At 43.1% G+C, this 23,892-nt stretch overlaps 1 protein-coding gene and 2 long non-coding RNA genes across 3 annotated transcripts; all 3 read left to right on the forward strand.

Moving 5' to 3' along the window:
• Window positions 1–3,062: 3,062 nt before the first annotated feature.
• LOC111908670 (uncharacterized) lies at window positions 3,063–3,915 on the forward strand. Its single transcript, XR_002855946.3, has 3 exons — window positions 3,063–3,484; window positions 3,670–3,738; window positions 3,816–3,915. It is a non-coding gene; the product is annotated as an uncharacterized LOC111908670 (long non-coding RNA).
• A 9,643-nt stretch (window positions 3,916–13,558) lies between these two features.
• LOC111907063 (protein DETOXIFICATION 45, chloroplastic-like) lies at window positions 13,559–14,280 on the forward strand. The gene is made up of 4 exons (XM_052771511.1): window positions 13,559–13,587; window positions 13,670–13,868; window positions 13,986–14,057; window positions 14,149–14,280. Exons 2-4 carry the CDS (start codon window positions 13,767–13,769, stop codon window positions 14,278–14,280), a joined length of 306 nt encoding a protein of 101 aa, XP_052627471.1. The 5' UTR covers window positions 13,559–13,587; window positions 13,670–13,766.
• A 200-nt stretch (window positions 14,281–14,480) lies between these two features.
• Window positions 14,481–15,189, forward strand: LOC128126191 (uncharacterized). Its single transcript, XR_008223951.1, has 3 exons — window positions 14,481–14,657; window positions 14,749–14,836; window positions 14,958–15,189. It is a non-coding gene; the product is annotated as an uncharacterized LOC128126191 (long non-coding RNA).
• The last annotated feature ends 8,703 nt before the right edge of the window (window positions 15,190–23,892 follow it).

Below are 23,892 nucleotides of genomic sequence, written 5' to 3' on the forward strand. Positions count from 1 at the left end.
GTCATGTGAACAAACTTAGAACCCAGTATGACTCCCGTAAACGGATCGCCCTACAACTTAAACACCTACGGAGACACAAGAACAGTGCAGACAACTTAGCAAACCATACAGAAATAAAATTAGAAGACTAGGCTTCTCCCCCTGGAGAAACCCGGTCTTGTTCTTCCAGAGATCGACGGATTGCATCGTATGTGCCTCGGATATCGAGGACTCCGTCAAGATTTTCCAGTAGAAATCGTTATCTCTGCCTCGCATAGATGAAATGGTTGAGCAAACGCAAGGAAAGAATTACTTTCAGAAATGGACTTGAGATCCGAATATCACCAATTCGAGTGTTAGGGAAGGATGTCCGGAAGACTATCTTCCGAACTCGATGCGGACACTTCGAGTCCGTAGTGATACCCTTCGGATAGGACCAATACGCCCGTAGTTTTCATGAGCTAAATGGGTAGGGTACGTCTTTCTTACTTGGATCAGTTCGTCATTTCTCCATGTAATAACTTACTTATCTACCCTCGTAGTAAGAAGAAACCCATGGAAACATTACCTTCAGAGGTACTTTTTGCGAAGTTCTCTAGGCACGAGTTTTGAAATTTGAAGAGTCAAATTTCTAAGACACACTGTTAGTAATGTGGGAAATTTTGAGTACTTTTTCAATTTGTCAAAACTGTTGAGCATTTGTCGACACCGGAGACGCCGACAGTCATTCGCCAAATTCTAGGTCTTACCGACCTACTGTCATAGTTCATTCAGAACTCCTCGCAAATTAAAGAAACCCATACAACTTTGACCCAGCAAGAGGTGGCCCTTGACTGGGAAGTTAAACAAGAAAAGGAACCTTTGGAATTCCAAGTGAGTCACCAAGTTCTTTAGGAGAACTCACTCTGGGAATGGCTTAATACGCTTCGTATCGCATGGAAAGCTAAATCCAATATAGTTAGGACCTCCGAGATTCTTATCAGAATCGGTCCTATGCCTCGCACAAACTAGACCTACTCCGTGAACTCAGTAACGTACATTATACTCTTAGCGTCTCGATCGTGAAACCATATCTTTCCGTTAGGACTCTTGTAAGTCCACTCGTCGAGATCCTCGCCTTCGTATTAGAACCGTAGTGACCCTCGACCGAGAGGTCAAGCGGACGAAGCAACGCCATCGCCAGTTAGTGAAGGTTCGTTGTAATGCCAATCGAGAACCCGATTTCACTTAGGTGCGCTGGAACCAATCGATTAGGAAGTTTCCTTCTCACGATTCGATCATTCGTACCTACTTCCTTACCTAAATTCTAATTTCGGGACGAAATTCCCTTTAACAGGGGGATGATGTGACAACTCGAAATTTCCATTTTGTACAAACCATTTGACGCCAATAGAAGTAGAACAGTTACACTGAAAATTCAGACTTCGAGTATAAGTTTGGCAGTTTTTCAGGATTTACATTTAAGGAGATATCAGGAGAGTGGATGCACTAGGGTTTCGTGCAACACTGTTATTCCAACACTCTGTTATATTAGAAATCATTTTGGGAATAAAAATATTTTCTGCCAAAAATATCTCAGGACTATAAATAGAATTCTGAACCAAATTATGTCATTAGTTACATTTCCAACTGGAGAAAAGCCATATTCTCTCTCATGGATCTTCGGGTTTTTATCCCAAATCGTGAGCACACTTCTCTAGTTGTCTTATAATGCTTATAATGTGCTTAATAACTTAGATTACATAGCAAATCTGTGAGATTCGGGAGTTTACCGCCCAAGAACGTTCTTGGAGAGTAAACTCTTATATGTGGCTTAAATGCTACCTAGTCTTTTCCCCATGTTAGGTAACTACCTTAGGCTTGTATGCTAGTGTTTATATGACTAGAAAACATCAAAATCGGATCAAGACCCCAAGATTTGGGAGTTTACCACCCAAGAACACGCGGAGAGTAAACTCCATTTTAAGGGCCAAAAGTGTCCCAATGTCCCTCAAAGCCTTAGAGATCAACATAGGGACTAGCATTACATGTTTTAGACCACAAAACAATTAAAATTAAGGATGAAAAGTGAGCTCATGGCCAAGGGTGTTCCAGGGCCGTGAACTCCATGTTTAGGTGTCAAAATGCCTTGAAAATCTTCCTTAATCCAAAAGACAAATTAGGACAAGTACCCTAGTGTGTTTGGGGCAAGCAAACACCATTAAAACACCAAGAAAAGGGTGTTCACGGCCCAAAATGTTCCAGGGCCGTGAACTCCAATAAATGGTGCCAAATGGTGCCATAATTCCTCCTAAAGCCTTGAACAATTGCCTAGAACATATCCTTTGTGAGTATGGGACTTGAAAGCATCAAAAACATCATTCCAAGGGAGTTTATGGCCGTAAACTCCAAGCACTACTAGAAAAAAGACCTTTTACGACGCGCAAAACACGACGCTCTTTGATTTATGTTACGCATTAGAGAGCGACATTAAAAAAGTGTCATCTCTTCAAAAATTTTCAGGATTTAGGTCGCGCATTACTGAGTGCCCTTAAATTAGTGTCTGATGTAAAAATATTAAAAACACGGAGGGCACCTATAATAAAAAGGGCGTCCTCTACAAATGTCGCTTTATAATTTTAATAAACACGCGTTTCTGGGACTCAGGGGGGAAACTAAATCCCCCAAAATTTTGAACACCCGCTTCCTCTTCCTCTCTACTCTCTACACCCGCCAAATCAACTTCATTCTCTCCCTTCTATCTCTCTGCAAACCCCTTCTTCTCCGATCGACTTTCACTTCCTTCTATGTGCAAACCCTAATCAAACATAACACATTTGAAATAGTAATATCTTCTTTCATTTTCTCCCCTACTACTCTCTGTAAAACCTAGCAGCCGCCACCACTAGAAACATGGATAATCCCCCAAAATTTTGAAGTACCCCGCTCACTCCTCTCAATATCTCTTGCACTTTCGTATTTATAGCCAGAGTTGGAGAGCGAAAAGAAGAAAGAAGAAAGAAGAAAGAAGAAAGAAGAAAGAAATGATGTGCGTATTCTTCCTCTTTTCTTCCTCTAGCTCGATCACAACCCTTCTTCTCCCTTCTTATTATTTCTTTTTTTATTTGCAGGTGAGGGTGTGAGGTGGCGTTCAAAGGTTGTCAAGGGGTTGTGAGGAGCTATAGGGCTCAAGTTCGAGGTTGAAGATTAGAAACCGAAGGTTGAAGATCAGATTTGGGATTAGATGAGTCGTTGGTACAACTGACGTCGTCGTGGTGTAGGTCAGATGAGTCGCCGGAGTCCAGGCGAAGTAACAGTGTCGCTGGAGTTTCGGGAAGCTAACGATGTCATCAATTCGAGTGCAGGTGATGTGCCGATTATTGATTTTGGATCAATTACTAACTGTTTGCCATTTTCTTTCTAGAAAATCAATGTAGTGTCTGCTTCTTAATCTTGTTCTCTATGAGTACCATTGTTACCGTCTCTGGTAAAAACATCTAACCATATGCCAGATTCGTTGATTCAGGTTCTCCTCTTCTCCTTTACGTCCCTAAACTTCTTTTCAATCAACACAATTAAGTTTTTACTGCCCACTAAGTGTTTGATTATTTGCTTCACTGAGTATTGCAATATTTGATTATCAAATCAAGGCCCCTGTCTCATCTTGTGTAATCCATTTTTGATACTAGTATTGTTGTTGTATGTTAAAAGGCTACAAAAGTACCTGTTAAAGAGTATGAGTTTGATGAAAAGAAGATGGCAAATGTGCAGTCTCATCTGGTGCGTATCAATAAGGGCATTATTGTACTTTTTAAATTTATTATTATTTTTTAATTTTTAATAATTGGGTTATGCAGGAAAAATTGGTTGCCAATAACTATTACTTGAACAGGTCTCCAAAAGATGCGTACAGATAAATATATTATTCATGAAGTGAAGGCAAGAATAGTTGAATGGTATATGATTCTGAACAGGGGCAAATGCGTAAAACAAATTATGATTCTTTTTATTATGGATGGTGCATAGGACAAGGGCAGGTTGGTCAAGACTGGAAGCTTTACGCATTCATATCCATTTTGTTGAAGATCTGATACCCCTCTTATCTACAGAGCAGTTCCCATGATGAGCAGGTAATAAACAATAATAATATTAGTAATGACCTTCTTTCTTTTTAGCATACCCTTTTTAATATGTTTTAATTTTTATTCTGGATCCATAATACAGTTGCTTGAAGCAGCTTGGTGTCTTACAAACATAGCTGCTGGAAAACCTAAAGAAACAAGAGCTTAATTGCCTGCATTACCTTTACTCATTGCTCAAATTGGAGGTTAGTGTTAAGTACTTAGTTTTTAATGTAACAACTCAAATTTTTCAAACAAATTTTTCCATTTTAAAACATAATTGTGTTCATTAAAAACAAGACATAAATAGTTTATTATTCAGTCAATACAATTATCCAAAATCCCAAGATCATAAAACCATCTTCAGTGTGTATCGATCATGCCGGCGCCTTCCCACGGTCATCGCTAGTACCTGAAATACATGCACAACAACTGTAAGCATAAATGCTTAGTGAGTTCCCCAATATACACTTACGCACATACGCCCTTCCAGGCCCTGACCTTCCGGTCCTCATAACATAATCGCCTTCCGGCCCGTAACATATTGCCTTCCGGCCCACATATCATACATAGCACATATATCATATAACATACCACATATAGCATACATATCACATATCATAACCGACCTTCCGGTCACACAGTCAAACCCATTCCGGGTACAGTATAGTGAGAAGACTCACCTCGTAAATGCTGAAAACTAGCAACTCCTGAAATCACTCGTGCACAAACCAACGAGCTACAACCCTCCTATAACATTACATAACTCATTAGCACTCATATCATCTAAGTGTGACTATCCCTAAGAAGTCAGACTTAGGTCAACTCTGGTCAACGGTCAACTCGACTGGACTCGGCGAGTACCATGGCGACTCGGCGAGTCTAGTCGTCCTCACAAATTCCTGAATATTCCCTTTCTACTCGTCGAGTATCCCTCTTGACTCGACGAGGTCCTCGTGAAAGAATCGCGGGGCCACCCCGACTCCACTCGCCGAGTCTGATGAACAACTCGGCGAGTCCCAGTAAATCTTCAAGCTACTCGCCGAGTCTGAAGAACAACTCGGCGAGTCCATGCCATGCAGACGAGTAACTGCTTCCTGAGATAAGTCTCGTCCCGAAGTACACATGCATGGGACCTTCTGGACCTCTAAAGGTCCTAATACAAGATTATAGTCGTGGGATAACAAGGCATTACTTCATCAATTCACTAAATGGGTTCTATAAACCCTAATTTCATAAATACATCATTATAGCAGAGCATACACGAATTCTTACCTGGATGATGTATTCTCTTTATTCCCAATCCTCAGAATGTGACCCCTTGCTGCTCTTTTAGCCAATCCTTCCTCTTCCTTGCACACCCACTCTTCTATAACCAACAATGGCCTAAGATCCTTGCTCCTGCTGCACTAATCGATTTAGGGTTCTTCTCAGAAGGCTAAAACGAACAATGACGGCCAATGGACCCCTTTTATACGTCCCAAACCTGAACGGTTAGGGTTTCCGCTAAACAGCGTCGACTCGCCGAGTCCATAGCTGGACTCGTCGAGTCCAGTCGCGGACCCGCGACCAAGTCTGCGATCCTACTCGGCGAGTCTTGGCCCCAACTCGCCGAGTCCCCTCTTAAATCATCCAAAAACATAATTTAAACAATACCTGATATTTTGGGCTGTTACAACTCTCCCCCACTTGGATTAGACTTCGCCCTCGAAGTCTCACTCCGCAAATAGTTCCGGATGCTGCCCCCGCATCTCGCGTTCCGGTTCCCAAGTCATTTCCGATCCCTTACGGTGTTGCCATTGAACCAACACCAAGGGTACCTCCTTGTTCCTCAGAACCTTGATCTTCCGATCTCTGATCGCCACTGGTCTCTCCGCGTAATTCAGGCTCGCATCCACCTGAATATCCTCCAATGGAACCACTGCCGACTCATCGGCTATGCACTTTCTCAACTGCGACACATGAAAAGTGTCATGGATCTGACCTAACTCCGCTGGTAACTCCAACCGATAGGCTACCCGACCTATCCTTGCAATCACACGAAATGGCCCAATATACCGGGGCCCCAACTTGCCTCTCTTCCTGAACCGAATCACTCCTTTCCAAGGAGAGACCTTCAGGAGAACGAAGTCGCCGACCTGAAATTCAAGCTCGGATCGGCGCCTGTCTGCATAACTCTTCTGTCGGCTCTGGGCAGTCAATAATCTTTGTCTCACTTGTTGAATCTGTTCTGTCGTCTGGAGTATGATCTCCGTGCTGCCCATCACTCTCTGTCCCACCTCTCCCCAGCAAATGGGAGTCCGACACCTCCTACCATACAACAGCTCGAAAGGCGGCATACCAATGCTCGAATGGTGGCTGTTGTTGTAGGAGAACTCCGCCAACGGTAAATACGCATCCCAACTACCCCCGAAGTCTAACACACACGCTCGGAGCATGTCCTCCAGCGTCTGAATCGTCCGCTCGCTCTGACCGTCTGTCTGGGGATGGTATGCGGTACTAAAATGCAATTTAGTACCCAGCTCCTCATGGAATTTCTTCCAGAACCTGGAAGTGAAGCGCACATCGCGGTCTGACACAATCGAGATCGGCACCCCGTGCCTAGACACCACCTCTTTCACGTATATCTCCGCCAACTTTTCCGCTGAAGAACTCTCACTGATGGCAAGGAAGTGAGCACTCTTCGTCAACCTATCCACAATCACCCAAATTGCGTCAACTCCCCTAGCAGTCCTTGGCAATTTGGTGATAAAATCCATAGTGATCTGTTCCCACTTCCACTCGGGGATCTCCAATGGCTGCAACTTGCCATGCGGTCTCTGGTGTTCGGCCTTAACCCTACGGCAGGTCAAGCACCTCTCAACGAACCATGCTACGTCCCTCTTCATACAGGGCCACCAATATTCCTTCCTTAAATCCAAATACATCTTTGTAGCACCGGGATGGATCGAGAATTTAGATCTATGAGCCTCTTCCATCAACGTAATACGCGTACCGCCCACGAACGGCACCCAAATCCGACCCTGAAACGTCATAAGGCCTCGACTATCCTTGACAAACTCTGAGATTAATCCCACAACCCGCTCTTTCTTCCGCATTTCTGGTCGCACAGCCTCTGCCTGGGCTCCACGAATAGCGTCCAACACTGGAGTCATCACAGTCAGTCTCAAGCATACATCTCGCAATGGAGTGCTCTCCGCCCTGCGGCTCAATGCATCGGCTACCACATTAGCCTTGCCTGGGTGGTACAGGATCTCACAATCATAATCCTTGACCACATCCAACCATCTCCTCTGACGCATATTTAGGTTGGGTTGATCCATCAAATACTTCAAACTCTTATGGTCCGTATATATCGTACATCGAACCCCATACAAGTAGTGACGCCAAATTTTGAGAGCGAACACTACTGCCCCCAACTCCAAATCATGTGTGGGATATCTCGCCTCATGAGGCTTCAGCTGCCTCGATGCATAAGCTATCACATGACCCCTCTGCATCAACACTGCACCCAATCCCGAAATCGATGCGTCGCAATATACCACGAAATCTTCCATCCCTTCTGGGAGAGCTAAAACCGGGGCTTCGCACAATCTCTGGCGAAGTGTCTCAAAGGAGGTCTGCTGCTCGGGCCCCCATGAGAATGCAACACCCTTCCGGGTCAATCTGGTGAGTGGCACTGCGATCTTGGAGAAATCCTTGATAAATCTCCGATAATACCCTGCCAACCCAAGGAAACTCCTGATCTCAGAGGGTGACTTCGGCACCTCCCAACTCATCACCGCCTCAACCTTGGCCGGATCGACTAATATCCCCTTCTGATTAACCACATGTCCTAGGAACTGGACCTCCCGCAACCAGAAGTCACATTTGGAGAACTTTGCATAAAGCTTCTCCGACCTCAATACCTCAAGGACCTCCCTCAAATGCTCCTCATGCTGCTCTCTAGACCTCGAATACACCAGAATGTCGTCGATAAATACAATCACTGACCGATCCAACATCGGCCTGCATACCCTGTTCATGAGATCCATGAACACAGCCGGGGCATTGGTGAGTCCAAAAGGCATCACCACAAACTCATAATGCCCATATCGCGTCCTAAACGCTGTCTTCTGGACGTCCTCTTCCCGTACCCTCACCTGATGGTATCCTGATCTCAGATCGATCTTGGAAAACCAAGATGCTCCCTGCAACTGATCGAATAAATCATCGATCCTCGGCAACGGGTAACGGTTCTTGACCGTTAGCTTGTTCAACTCCCGGTAATCAATGCACATCCGGTGTGAACCATCCTTCTTCTTGACGAACAGAATAGGTGCTCCCCATGGCGAGCTGCTCGGCCGAATGAATCCCTTTCCCAGCAACTCCTGGAGTTGCGAGGACAACTCTTGCATCTCTGGAGGTGCAAGACAATAGGGCACTTTAGCAATAGGCGCAGCCCCCGGAACCAGATCGATACCAAACTCTACTTGCCTCACAGGAGGTACTCCTGGCAGTTCCTCGGGAAAAACATCTGAAAACTCACGCACCACAGGGACCTCCTTAATTGACTTCGGTCTCTCGGAAACCTCCCGCGTATCCATCACATACGCCACAAAACCCTTACAGCCCTGCTGTAGACACTGCCTCGCCCTAGCGGCCGAACAAAAAGCTGATCCTGAACGAGTACCCTCACCGTACACCGAAAGAACTCCCCCACTATGGTCTCGTATGGTCACCAACTGACGCTCGCAGTCGATGACAGCGCCGAATCGGCTCAACCAATCCATGCCCACGATAACACAGACATCCCCCATCGCAATAGGAATCAGGTCAATCGGGAATTCAACCCCGAAAATCTCTAGTACACATCCCCGAAGAACCTCCGTAGCACGAATCACTTTCTCGTCAGCTATAGAAACTCTCAAAGGTCGACTCAACGACTCACGACTAACGCCAATCTGCTGACTAAAGGCTAAGGACACAAAGGACCTACTCGCACCCGAGTCAAATAACACTAAAGCAGGCACAGAGTTCACAAGGAAAGTACCTACGCGCATAATAACATAAGCATAACATATTGACATTAAAATAATTACACAAATTACAACATACCTGCCACAACATCGGGCGCAGCGCGGACCTCCTCCGCAGTCAGCTGAAAGGCTCTCCCACGAGCCCTCGGGGCCTCGACCTTCACCGGTCGAGTCTCAGTAGTCCTGGCAACAGGTGCAGATCCCTGACGAAGCTGCGGACACTCGGCCTTTCGATGGCCGGTCTGGTTGCAATGGAAGCAAACCATAAACCCCTTGGGGCACTCCCTAGCAATGTGCCCCTCCTTGCCGCACTTGTAGCAGGCACCGGCTCGACACACCCCATCGTGACCCTTGCCGCACTTTACGCAAGTGCGGTTCTTCGAACCTCCCGTCCTCGAATCGGCGGACTTGATCCGCTTGGCTGCCGGCTGAGACTGAGCCGGCCGCCGGTCTGCCTGCTGAGACTCGGCCTCCTCCCTGGCCTGAGTCTCTAACTCGATCTCACGCTTCCTGGCATTCGCCTGAAGCTCAGTAAAGGTATGATAAGTGGAGTTTGACACAAACTCCCGGATCTCCCTCCTCAGAACACCCAAGTACCGGCTCATCCGAGCCTGCTCTGTGGCCACCAGCTCGGGGCAAAACATCGCCCTCTCATGGAACTTCCGCGTGATCGCCGCCACCGAATCAGTACCCTGCTTGAGGGTTAAGAACTCCTGAACCAATCGTTCCCGCTCCACCGGGGGAACATACTCCTCCCTGAACATGGTAGTGAACCCCTCCCATGTCACTGCCGCAGTCTCTGCCAAAGTGAAGTTCGCCGTCACGAACTTCCACCAGTCCTTTGCTCCCAGACGGAGCTGGTTCAAAGCGAACCGTACCCTCAGGTGCTCCGGGCATGAACAAGTGTAGAAGCACCCCTCTATATCTGCGATCCACCTCATCGCAGCAATCGGATCCTGCGTCCCATCGAACTCTGGTGGCTTCGTGTTGCTGAACTCTCGGAACAGCAACGAATCACCCCCCTGTGGCCTAGCAGCGGCCACAGCTGGGGTAGCTGCAGCGGTTGCAGCCTCAGTCAATGCGGCGTACCGTTCGTCGAACGTCTCCATCAGGGTGGTCTTGATAGACCCGACCATCTCCGGGATCTCAGCCCGGATCGCCGCCGCCACCTCCTCGTGGATCATCTGACGAATATCCTCGTCACTCACACCGCTCGTACTTGCCCCGTGCCGCGGTCTAACCATGATATCTCTGAAATACAACATAAAACTATCAGAGATTCTATCGAGTATAATCGTACTCGAAACGCAACCCTACTCAGTCCCAGATATCCAGGGATTCTCACTTGGGCCTCCCACTGACCCGGTGTCCTCGGTAGTACGGGCCCAATACTACCGACCACACCGCATCAATGTTCATCCCAAGCCCTCCTCCCCAAACTCCAGAGAGTGAGTACTCTACTTCCGATACGCTCTATCTACCCGCATACTAGCAAAGCATCTCATATAGGCAACTTCCCTAGACTAAGGCATCACAAATCAGGCCACTCTAGTCCTATCATGAATACCTAGTCTTCTAGCATGCATAACAATTCTTATCATATAATATTGTAAGGTATTTTGGGGATCTTTACCGTTCGGGCGCTGACTGATCGTACACACTGCTTCTTTCTTGCTTACCACAAAACCATTTACAAAAGTTTATGCCTTTATTTGAAAAGTTTCCTCAAATCCTCGGTTTGAGTTCAGTTACCCCCGAAGGTGCACCCGAATCCCTCAAACCAAGGCTCTGATACCAATTGTAACAACTCAAATTTTTCAAACAAATTTTTCCATTTTAAAACATAATTGTGTTCATTAAAAACAAGACATAAATAGTTTATTATTCAGTCAATACAATTATCCAAAATCCCAAGATCATAAAACCATCTTCAGTGTGTATCGATCATGCCGGCGCCTTCCCACGGTCATCGCTAGTACCTGAAATACATGCACAACAACTGTAAGCATAAATGCTTAGTGAGTTCCCCAATATACACTTACGCACATACGCCCTTCCAGGCCCTGACCTTCCGGTCCTCATAACATAATCGCCTTCCGGCCCGTAACATATTGCCTTCCGGCCCACATATCATACATAGCACATATATCATATAACATACCACATATAGCATACATATCACATATCATAACCGACCTTCCGGTCACACAGTCAAACCCATTCCGGGTACAGTATAGTGAGAAGACTCACCTCGTAAATGCTGAAAACTAGCAACTCCTGAAATCACTCGTGCACAAACCAACGAGCTACAACCCTCCTATAACATTACATAACTCATTAGCACTCATATCATCTAAGTGTGACTATCCCTAAGAAGTCAGACTTAGGTCAACTCTTGTCAACGGTCAACTCGACTGGACTCGGCGAGTACCATGGCGACTCGGCGAGTCTAGTCGTCCTCACAAATTCCTGAATATTCCCTTTCTACTCGTCGAGTATCCCTCTTGACTCGACGAGGTCCTCGTGAAAGAATCGCGGGGCCACCCCGACTCCACTCGCCGAGTCTGATGAACAACTCGGCGAGTCCCAGTAAATCTTCAAGCTACTCGCCGAGTCTGAAGAACAACTCGGCGAGTCCATGCCATGCAGACGAGTAACTGCTTCCTGAGATAAGTCTCGTCCCGAAGTACACATGCATGGGACCTTCTGGACCTCTAAAGGTCCTAATACAAGATTATAGTCGTGGGATAACAAGGCATTACTTCATCAATTCACTAAATGGGTTCTATAAACCCTAATTTCATAAATACATCATTATAGCAGAGCATACACGAATTCTTACCTGGATGATGTATTCTCTTTATTCCCAATCCTCAGAATGTGACCCCTTGCTGCTCTTTTAGCCAATCCTTCCTCTTCCTTGCACACCCACTCTTCTATAACCAACAATGGCCTAAGATCCTTGCTCCTGCTGCACTAATCGATTTAGGGTTCTTCTCAGAAGGCTAAAACGAACAATGACGGCCAATGGACCCCTTTTATACGTCCCAAACCTGAACGGTTAGGGTTTCCGCTAAACAGCGTCGACTCGCCGAGTCCATAGCTGGACTCGTCGAGTCCAGTCGCGGACCCGCGACCAAGTCTGCGATCCTACTCGGCGAGTCTTGGCCCCAACTCGCCGAGTCCCCTCTTAAATCATCCAAAAACATAATTTAAACAATACCTGAGATTTCAGGCTGTTACATTTAATATTTCTTGATTTTTTCATATCACTTCAATGGCGTAATTCTAATTTTGTAATTGTTATCCAAAAAAGAGTTCAGTGCCTGTTGCAGAGCAGTGTGCATAAGCATTAGGAAATGTTGCAGGAGAAGGTGAAGAACCGAGACAAATTCTGATTTCTCAAGGGGCATTACTTCCTCTTGCAAAAATGATGTTGCCAAATAAAGTTTCAGTTAACGGGTGAACCAAGTTTCTCTGAAATGGTTAGTTTTTGTAAATTTTTTATACAAAATCCAATTCTGTTCTTCAATATTATAAAGATCAACGGTAAATTGGTAATTTTTGCTTTTGTTTTCCAATTTTCAGGCGACAGCATTGTCAGGGCCTCCTTATATCTTTGTTTCTACTCCAGCTTGTGTCCAAAGATGCCTTTCATCAGGTGTTCTTCAAGCAAAATCCGTTCATGATTATCTTTCAATTATTATTCTTGATAAGGTATGGATTCTTTTCTTTCTGTAACATTTATAATACTCTTTATTAAAGTACTGATTCATGTTAGTAAATCAGGCAGATCTTCTTTTTACATATGGATATGAAAAGAATCTCAAAGATCTCAAAACTCACATTCCTAAAAGATGTCAATGCCTTCTCATGGCTGCTACCTCAAGGTTTGTTTGTGTCATTATCACTTCTTATAAGATGGTATTTCCATTTCTACCCCTGCAATTTCTTCATTCAATTAATTCTGATGAAATTTTTGCAGTGATGATGTTGAAAGCTTGAAGAAGCTTTATCTACACAATCCCTATATTCTTACTTTAGCAGAAGTTGGTGATGGAAAGGACGAAATTGTCCCCAAAAATGTTCAGCAATTTTGGGTAAGAGCTTAAGAGCTAAAATCTTGTATACTTATTTAACAAACTTATTTTAGGGCATTTCTTTAATACATTTTATAGTTTCTTGAATCTTTATTTATTTCTTTTACTTTTATATTTAGATACAATGTAGTTATCGAGATAAGCTTCTTTACATTCTTGCAATTTTGAAGTTGGATCTTGTTCAAAAGAAAGTCTTTATATTTACAAATACAATTGACACAAGTTTTAGACTAAAACTTTGAGCAAGTATTATTTTTCCCATTAAATTAATCTTTTTTTACCTATTATAGATTTTAATAAAACTTTTTATATATTTTTTGACAGTGTGGTATAAAATCTGCTGTGTTAAATGCTGAATTTCCTGTGAATTGACGTCTACATATTCTTGAGGTATTATTCCCTTTGACTTTTCTTGAAGTTTTTATAATTCTATATAATGTTTTTTAGGGTTTTGGTTCTTAAATGAATAAAGAAAACAAATTTCCTGGGCGGGAAAGAAGCAGACATACTTGCTGGTAAGATGAGTATGGTACAGTTGCAAGGGCGGGACCAGTTGCTGACAGCACAAAATGAAATGCTCAAGGTACTCTACTCTACTGCTTCATCATATATGTCTGCAAGTTTGGTTGGCAGTTTCCCTTATTACAGATGCGTTGGCTGCATCTGGTCAGGTATAAATTCACCAAATGTTGACTTTGACTTGACTTGACATATAGTTTAAGGAAAATGTTTGACTATTTGTCAGTTAGTTGACTTCTTAACCATTTTTTTGTTTTGTTTTGTTTTAGGCGTTGATTGCTAGTTCGGTTTCAAAAGGGAATTATAGATCTGTGAAGGATATCACATACTTCGTGTTGACTGTAATGTTAATTAATAATTATTTTGTTTATATAATATATAAAGATGTTTTTATTTTATAAAAGTTAATTAATGTTTTATTATTTTCTTTAGATTGGTTTTGTGATGGGTGTTACTTTGGCTGCAATATTGGGAGTTTCATTTGGTTCCATAGTCACACTATTCACTAAGGACATTGGAGTATTGGCGATTGCTAGAACCGGGGTTTTGGTAAACTCCCTATAATACCCTTGTTGTTAATATATATATATATATATATATATATATATATATATATATATATATATATATATATATATACATATATATATATATATATATATATATATATATATATATATATATATATATATATATATTTCTGATGCGTTTTGATTTTGTGAAAAAAGTTTGTGAGTGCTAGTCAGCCTTTGAATGCTTTTGCTTTTATTGTTGATGGTTTGCATTATGGAGTTTCAGACTTCCCGTATGCTGCTTATTCCATGGTATGCTTTTTTTTAGACATGAATATAAAATTACATATTTGCCCTTGGATTAATATGTTTTCACTGTAGATGCTTGTTGGGATTTTATCGTCTGTAATTGCAACTTGTTATGAGATGGTATTACCACATTTTTCATACTAATACTAATTACTAAGGCAGATTTCATTTGAAGTGTCTCTTGGATTAATAATAGCACAATGTTTATCAGGCCAAAACCATTGCATTTTGCAATAGTTGATGAACTTGATTATGTCCTAATTGATGAGGGAAGAAACCCATTGCTGATAAGGGGTGAGGTATGTCTTCTTACTTTGAGTGTTGTACGGATAAATGATGTTTAAAAAATATTTGGGAAAGTAAACAAAAGGAACTAGTTACTTAACAACTTTGATATTTTGATATGCATCTCATTCTCAGGCTAGCAAGGATGCTGCACGTAACACAGTTGCTGCTAAAGTAGCTGAGCTTCTCATGCGTGGCCTCGTATTTTACTTTTTTGCCCTTCTTTTTCCTTTTTGATGTCTTGTTATCCATCTCCATTGTATGCGTATCTCATTGTTTGTTCCACTACACATCATGTAAATTTATATATTGTAACAAATAGAATTGTAAGACATTAAATTTTATGAAATGGATTATATTTTTTGTATATGATATTTTATTTTATATTGTGAGGCATTAAATGCAAATTTAATTTGAAAATTAGTAAATCTATAAAAAAAAAAAATTTAACATTTAAAATTATGATACGCAAACATGCGTGTCATCTTCATTTATGACATGGCCTTTCTTGACAGAGGCTTTCTTGATACGCATTGCGTGTCATTAACACGCGCGTCGTAAGGTTACGACACGCGAATGCGTATCGTCTTCCTTTATGACAGGGCCTTCCTTGATACGCATTGCGTGTCGTAACCGCGCGTCGTAAATGCGCGTCATAAATGCGCGTCGTAAATGCGCGTCGTCTATAGACGACGCGCAAAAGCGTGTCGTCTCTCTTTATGACAGGGCCTTCCTTGACACGCATTTGCGCGTCGTCTGAGCGTTTTACGACGCGCAATGAGCGTCGTAAAAGGCCTTTTTTCTAGTAGTGAAGGGAATATGGTCCCAGGGCCGTAAACTCCTAAAAGGAGTTATATTATGCCCTAAACTCTTCCATAGACCAAGCCATTAAGTAGAAATGCTTCTTAGGACCTTATAGAGCATCAAACATCAAATGGTAACATAAGTGTGATCTTACGGCCGTAAACTCATGAGTTTATGACCGTAAACTCACTTAGTAGGGTCATTAGGGCCGTCAACCTCATGGTGGAGTATTCCTTGAGCCCTACATACAATAGCTTCCCCTACAAACACTTAGATGCAATCCTAGAGGCTAATAACACTTGATAAAGGTGTTTAACATGTCCTAGGGTGTCTTGACTTGTTTATTAGTTGTTTATAGACTAATTTGTTACATATATGTGAAATTATATGTTAACTAGGATCATAGAGGGTGTTCAAGACTTCACTTGACACCTAGCGGTCCTACCTCTTCAGTTCATCAGTATCACCCACAACAGGTGAGTTCATACCCCTTAATCAATGTTTTAAACTGCTTTTAAATGTTTTATGGGGGGATACAAGTAGAATTATTGTCACACCCCAAAACCGAGAACGGCGGAAACGTTCTGGGGCGGAGGACGTCATGTAAAGTATCACAACACAGTAATAGTAAACAAGCAAACAACATCATCCATTGCATTAAATATATAATTCTAATACAAGTGTGTTCTGTACAGTTATAGACACCAAAAATAATGTAAGTCAAAATAAATAGATTAGTCCTGAATGCGCTCCATCTTCTCCAAAGCTGGTCTCGGTACCTGTCTACTGATGACCTGAGAATACAAGTTATTTTGAAAGCGAGTATCAGCATTAAGCTGGTGAGTTCATAAGTATTTTAGTGTCGGTGTTTGTATCAAAACGTTTGAACATGTCTCCATTGTAAGTTTATAAAACGTATGTAAATGTTTGTAAGTGTTTGTAAAAGTTTGAATCTCTCAGAAAAACCTATATTTTCTATTAAAAGTAGCCTTCTCCCAAGGCATAACTATTTTGTATGTTTGTTTATCGTAAAAGTGGGTAATTTTCCAAGTGTAACTATCATTATCAAAATATAGTTTATACATTATTATTTAAGTGAAATAGTCACTAAATGTATATAAATGATAAATTACTGTAGTACTTGTAGTATTGTATTATAATAACTACTGTTGTACTATCTACCTTAAACCGGATTTATATTAAGGTATCATGTGATAAATTGCACCATACTATAGACTGGTAATAACGACAACGTATAGTCGAAAAATAAGGTATGACGTTTGGCACCCGCAGACTTGCCGGTCCGGCTGTAGCTAGCAGCAAGGTGTAGGATAGTCAATCCAGTATAGATCTATACACAAACTCACGCTCTCCCTTCAAGAGACTCTGGCTACAACTCGGTTCATGACAATTAAGGCATGCTCCCATACAGTGGATCACAATTGTTAACGTATTCATGTATATGTAATGTAATGTTACTTGTTCTAGTATCGTTGTATATGTTCTCGTCCTAGTATAGTTGTATATGTTCTCTTTCTAGTATAGTTGTATATGTTCTCTTTCTAGTATAGTTGTATATGTACTCATAGTAATAAGTATTGAATCATGAATGAACTGACTCATTGATCTAGAAATTGTAGTAGTATGATCCTGTGTTACCCTGATGGTAACTTACTAATGATGTGACTAATACGCATGAATATGGAAGTACTTTTATGTCTATATATGTACGTTTGATATATAATTAATATTGAAACGACCTTCAGACGGCTACCCGAAATCCCACGAGACCACATCCAAATCGAGAAAAAGGAAATAGGGCGGATGGCCTTCCTAGGCCCTTTAAACATTTCTTATATATCTATACATATATGGGCATGCAATTTATAAAATGTATAACAAGGTTTAATTAAAAGTATTTGATAAGTAAAAGAGTTTGAAAAACATTTTGAAGTAAAGCAGTTTGATAAACAGTTTGAACAGTGATAAAATCATTGGTTTTCTAGTTATTAATCACATGTGATTGATGTAATAACTATAAGTATTCAACTTGTATTCCCCCCCCCCCATAAAAGTATTTAAAACATTTAAAAGTATTTCAAAGGTTAATTAAAGGGGTATGAACTCACCTGTAGTGAGTGGTTCTGATGACAATGTTGGATTAGATGCTAGGTGCCAAGTGGTGACTTGAGTACACGCGCGAATCCTATTTAGCATATATTGGCACATATATGGATTTAATTAGTGTTATGAACAACTAATTGATGATTTTGGGACCACCTTAGGGACTAGTAAACACTTATAATGAAGTGTTATAATCATATATGATTGTATGAGGGTTTATAAGGCTATACAAGACGGTGTATGGCCAAAATACACACTATATGTGTGTGTGCGGCCAGGTGTGCGGCCTAGTGTGCTGCCAGCAAATGTGTGCAGCCCTGTGTGTGGCCATGTGTGCTGCCAGGTGGTGTGTGCTACCATGTGTGCGGCCAGATGATGATCTTGGTGTTCTTCGTGTTCTTCGTGTTCTTGGTACCTGTTATGAAGATCTTCAAGGAGAATGGATGATACTTGAGAGGATTTTCGTGTTCTATGCTTGAAGAAGTGAATGAAGTTTTCAAGAATGAACTAAGTGTGGCATATATATGTGGAGTGTGCGGTTGGGAAGGTGTGAGGCCGCAAACAAGAGTGTGTGGCTGCACACTCAAGTGTATGGCCGCACACTCCATGTGTTGGAGTGTTTGGCCCGGTTTTGATTCCTACACTTCGAGTTAACCCTTCTTAACACTCCTACCTTGATTATATCACATTTAGAATGCTTCATTAGACTCTAAAGGGTATTACCATATAGTAAAATAAGTCTAATATTGGAAAGAATTGAAGAGTGCATGCGAGAAGTTTTTCGGGTTGTCACATCATCCCCCTGTTAAGGGAATTTCGTCCCAAAATTTGAGTTTAAGTTACTAGATTATTACAAATATCTTAGAAAAAAGATGAGGATATTTCATTTTTATCTGATCCTCTGGTTCCCAGGTGAATTCCGGCCCGCGCTTGGCGTTCTAGCGAACCTTCACAATCGGGATACGGCTTTGCTTCGTCTGTTTGACCTCTCGGTCCATGACTTCTACGGGTTCTTCCACGAAGTTGAGGCTCTCGTTGATCTCGATCTCGTTGAGTGGGATTACCAAAGTCTCATCGGTTAGACACTTTTTCAAATTGGAAACGTGGAATGTAGAATGTATGTTACGAAGTTCGTTCGGTAGATTGAGTTTGGAAGCCACTGGGCCGATTCTTGCGAGAATCTCGAAAGGCCCAATGTACCTTGGATTTAGCTTTCCACGCTTTCTGAAGCGTATCAAGCTCTTCTAGGGTGAGACTTTGAGAAGGACTCGGTCTCCCACCTGAAATTCCAACGGTTTTCTTTGTTTATCAGCGTAGCTCTTCTGTCGGTCTCTAGAAGCTTTCAATCGTTCACAGATCTGTACTATTTTCTCTATCGTTTCCCGAATGATTTTTGGACCTGTGAGAGTACTGTCAGAAGTGTGCCCCCTAGCAAGTTGGGTATCATCCACCTCAGCCCAGCACAGAGGGGATCTGCACTTTCGGCCGTAGAGGGCTTCAAATGGAGCAGCCTTGATGCTCGTATGATAACTGTTATTATAGGAAAACTCGACAAAAGGTAAATGAGTATCCCATGCCTTTCCAAAGTCAATCACACGGGCTCTCAACATATCTTCTAGTGTTTGGATGGTCCTCTCACTTTGTCCGTCGGTCTGAGGATGGTAGGCTGTGCTCATGTCTAGCCTTGTTCCTAGGGAATGTTGCAATGATTGCCAATATCTTGAGGTGAACCTACTATCTCTATCGGAGATAATGGATATAGGAACACCATGTAGTCGCACGATTTCCCTAATGTATGTTCTCGTAAGTTTCTCCATCTTATCGGTTTCCTTGATAAGTAGGAAGTGTGCAGACTTGGTCAATCTATCGACGATGACCCATATGGTATCAAGTCCACCCGTTGTCTTGGGCAACTTGGTTATGAAATCCATAGTGATCTGCTCCCACTTCCATTCTGGGATCTCTGGTTGTTGCAGTAAACTAGAGGGTTTCTGGTACTCGACCTTGACCTTTGCGCAAGTAAGGCATTTACTTACGAAGGTAGCAATCTCTGCTTTCATATTAGGCCACCAGTATAGCTTTTTAAGATCCAGATACATCTTATCTGAACCTGGGTGGACGGAATACCGAGTGTTGTGCGCCTCGGTCATGACCAAGTCTCGGAAACCACCGTGCTTCGGGGTCCAGATCCGGTTCATGAAATATAGGGCTCCGCCACCCTTGGCTTCTAAGTTCTTATCCATTCCTCTAAGGGATTCACTCGCCACATGTTCAGGTTTCATAGCTTCAAGTTGAGCCGCCTGAATTTGTTTAGACAAGTGCGAATGGATAGTCATTGTCAACGACTTGACTCTTCGACCAGAATATTCCTTCCGACTTAGGGCGTCTGCTACTATGTTGGCTTTACCCGGATGATAATGAATGTCGCATTCATAGTCATTGAGTAGCTCGACCCACCGTCGTTGTCTCATGTTGAGCTCCTTCTGATCGAATATGTGTTGTAAACTCTTGTGGTCGGTAAAAATAGTGTTTTTTGTTCCATACAAGTAATGTCTCCAGATCTTCAGGGCAAACACAACTGCCCCCAGTTCAAGATCATGTGTGGTGTAGTTGACTTCGTGTGTCTTCAGCTGTCTCGAGGTGTAGGCGATGACCTTACCCCGTTGCATCAGGACACAACCGAGCCCTTGGTTTGACGCATCGCAATAGACCACGAAGTCTTCTATCCCTGCGGGTAGGGATAGTATTGGTGCAGCGCACAAGGCTCGTTTGAGCGTTTGAAATGCTCTCTCTTCTTTCTCTTCCCAGTCGAAAGCCACGCCCTTCTGGGTCAGTGTTGTAAGAGGTTTCGCAATACTGGAGAAGTTCTGTATGAATCTGCGGTAGTAGCCAGCAAGACCTAGAAATTGACGAATTTTTGTAGGCGTCTTTGGTGCTGACCAATTCTCAATAGCCTTAATTTTGGATGGATCCATGTGGATTCCCTCTTCGCTTACCACATGTCCTAAGAATTCGACTCTTCGGATCCAAAATTCACATTTCGAGAACTTCGCATAGACGCTTCTCCGTTCGTAAAGTTCTTAAAACTTGTCGTAGGTGATTGCCATGCTTTTCCTTACTCCAGGAGTAAATCAGAATGTTAACGATGAAAACAATTACGAACTGATCCAAGTAAGGTCGGCATACTCGATTCATCAGATCCATGAAAACTGCGGGCGCATTGGTCAGTCCGAATGGCATTACCACGAACTCGTAGTGTCCGTAACGAGTCCGGAAGGCTGTCTTCGGAACATCTTCCTCTAGCACTCGTAACTGGTGATATCCGGATCTCAGATCAATTTTGGAAAAATAATTCGCCCCTTGGAGTTGGTCGAATAAATCGTCGATGCAAGGCAGAGGGTAACGATTTTTGACCGTCAGTTTGTTAAGTTCCCTGTAGTCGATACACATACGGAATGATCCGTCTTTCTTCTTAACAAACAAGACTGGTGCTCCCCAAGACGAGAAGCTTGGTCTTATGAAGCCCTTGCTGAGCAGTTCGTTAAGTTGACCAGATAATTCCTGCATCTCAGCTGGTGCTAATCGGTATGGCGACTTAGCTACAGGGGTAGCTTCTGGAATTAAGTCGATTCTGAACTCGACCTGTCTTTGCGGAGGTAAACCTGGTAGCTCTTCTGGGAAAATGTCGGGGAAGTCGCTCACTACTGGGATGTTCTTTAGTTCTTTCGTTTCGAGGCTCGTATCGACAACGTGAGCAAGGAATGCGTGATATTCCTTACGTAGATATTTATGTGCCTGGATACTGGAGATAATACGAAGACTTGTACTGGGTTTGTCACCATAGACTATAAGAGTTTCGTTAGATGGAAGGTTTAGACGGATTGCTTTCTCGAAGCACATGATGTCGGCGCGATGAAGACTCAACCAATCCATGCCGATGATTATGTCGAAGCTTTTAATTGAAACCGGCATGGGGTCGATTGGAAATGAATGGTTACCTAGAGTTAAGGTACAACCTAAGTATATGCTCTTGGTGCTTTTAGTTTTCCCATTAGCCATTTCTACCGTGAATTGTTCTTTAAGTGCGCGTGGTTGATGTTTAAGTATGTGAGCAAATTTATGGTTCACGAAGCTTCGCTCCGTTCCACTATTGAACAGAATGCATGCATATGAGTTATCGAGAAGGAACGTACCAGTCACCACCATCGGGTCAGCAACTGCTTCCCCATGGCTTATTGCCAGTACTCTCCCCGATCCACCTGCATTCTTTGCTTTGGGGCAATCCCGCTTGTAGTGGCCTGCTTCACCACATCCATAGCAGGTTGGGCTCGCGCCTGAGCCGAGGAATTGGGCGATTGGTCTCACCAGAGATTTACAGAAATAGACTATGTGTCCTTTCCTATGGCAGTTAGAGCACTGCATTTCATGGCAGGGGCCATTGTGGTGGTAGTTGCATTTGTTGCATTTGGGCAAACTTCCAGCATACTGTCCCACTGGAGCAGTAGCAGCAGCAGCAGCAGGGGTTATTGCAGCATGTACAGCCACAATTTGTTGCTTTTTTGCAGCTCGCTGCTTCTTCTTGTCATCCCGGAACTTCCGCTTAGATTCAGCGGGTTTGGAGGGTTCTGAGATGGCTTGAGTTGTTGTCGCTGTTGGGGATTGAATTCCATGGTCGATGAGTCACTGTGCCAGCCGCTTGGCACTGTCGAAAGTAGTGGGGTTTGATGACAGAACATTTCCTTGATACGGAGGCACCAGCCCCCAGATGTACCTTTCGATCTTTTTCCCTTCAGTGGGAACCATATTGGGGCAGAGAGCCACCAGTTCACTGAACCTGGCGGTATAAGCGACTATGTTGGAGCCCTTCATGGCTAGGCCCCACAGTTCTTACTCCAATTTCTGGATTTCGCCCTTCGGGCAGTACTCCTCAATCATGAGGTCTTTCATTGTTTCCCAGCCCATGTCGTTGGCTCCGACGAAAGTTAGAGCTTTAACGTGGCCGTTCCACCACGTTAGGGCTTTTCCTTCCAAGGTGTATGCGGCATATTTGACTTTTCTCGCAGCAAGGCATGAACAGATTTCGAAGACCAATTCAGTCTTCTCGAACCATTGCGAGAGGGCAATGACTCCGCCGGTTCCATAAAAGGACTTCGGCTTACAGTTGGTGAAATCCTTGTAGGAGCATCCTCTCATGCGCACATGGATCTCAGCATGAGTGGATTCAACAGGGGTTCCACCTTGGCTATTATTAGTTGAGTGATATTGAGCCATGGCAGTTGCCACTGCCGCAGCTACTGCAGCATTTAGAACCGCGGTATCGATGACCGGAGGAGGAGGTGGTGGAGGTGCAGGGTTATTCCGGGAAGATTTGCGAGGAGGCATCTTTCAGCTATAAGTTTATAAAGACATATACAATGGTAAGAATCAATTGTAAGCAAGTTGAGAGTGACTCGTGGACTAAATAGCCATACTCCAACAGTTGAATGAGTGTACGAATTGAATTCACAATAGGGAAGAATAGTAGGAAAACATAAGTATAAAGATTTTCTCACAGATTAGCTAGCTATCAATATTATTGGTATTATTGATGTAATGGGTTCAGGGGAAAAATTGACCTAACAGTAGGTCTTACTTCATACCATACGGAAACGTTTGACAGTTACTAGATTCTTAGTTAGCGTACTGAGAGTTAGGAATATTTTACAGACAAGTGCTACTTAGAGCACAGATGTTAAAGGCTATTCCTTATCCAAAAGACAGAGATGTACTAGACATCTTCTAACGGCGATGGGAATTCCTAGGGCGAATCCTCATATCTGCCAATTGGCGAACCACTTCTCGGAGGTGTCGTTCGTGAGCTCTCTGGCGGACTCGAAGTTCTGCGATTTCGGTGGTTAATTGCTGTCGCAATGCGTCATTGGTTCTCCTCGTCCCTTCGAGTGCTTCTTCTAGATGTCGAATGCGGACGGTATTAACGCCTGAGTTGGCATCAATTTCCATGACTCGGTCGATGGCTGCTCAACCTTGTTCGATGTTTCGAGCAATTCTACGGACCATGACTGGCAGAGCTCTATCTGCAGAACCACCTTCGCTAACGTTGTAAAAGCTTCGGTCCCCAAAGTAAGGTAAGGGTTGACTCTGT

This window comes from Lactuca sativa, chromosome 5 (genome assembly GCF_002870075.4).
Source record: "Lactuca sativa cultivar Salinas chromosome 5, Lsat_Salinas_v11, whole genome shotgun sequence".
Classification (NCBI taxonomy): domain Eukaryota; kingdom Viridiplantae; phylum Streptophyta; class Magnoliopsida; order Asterales; family Asteraceae; genus Lactuca; species Lactuca sativa.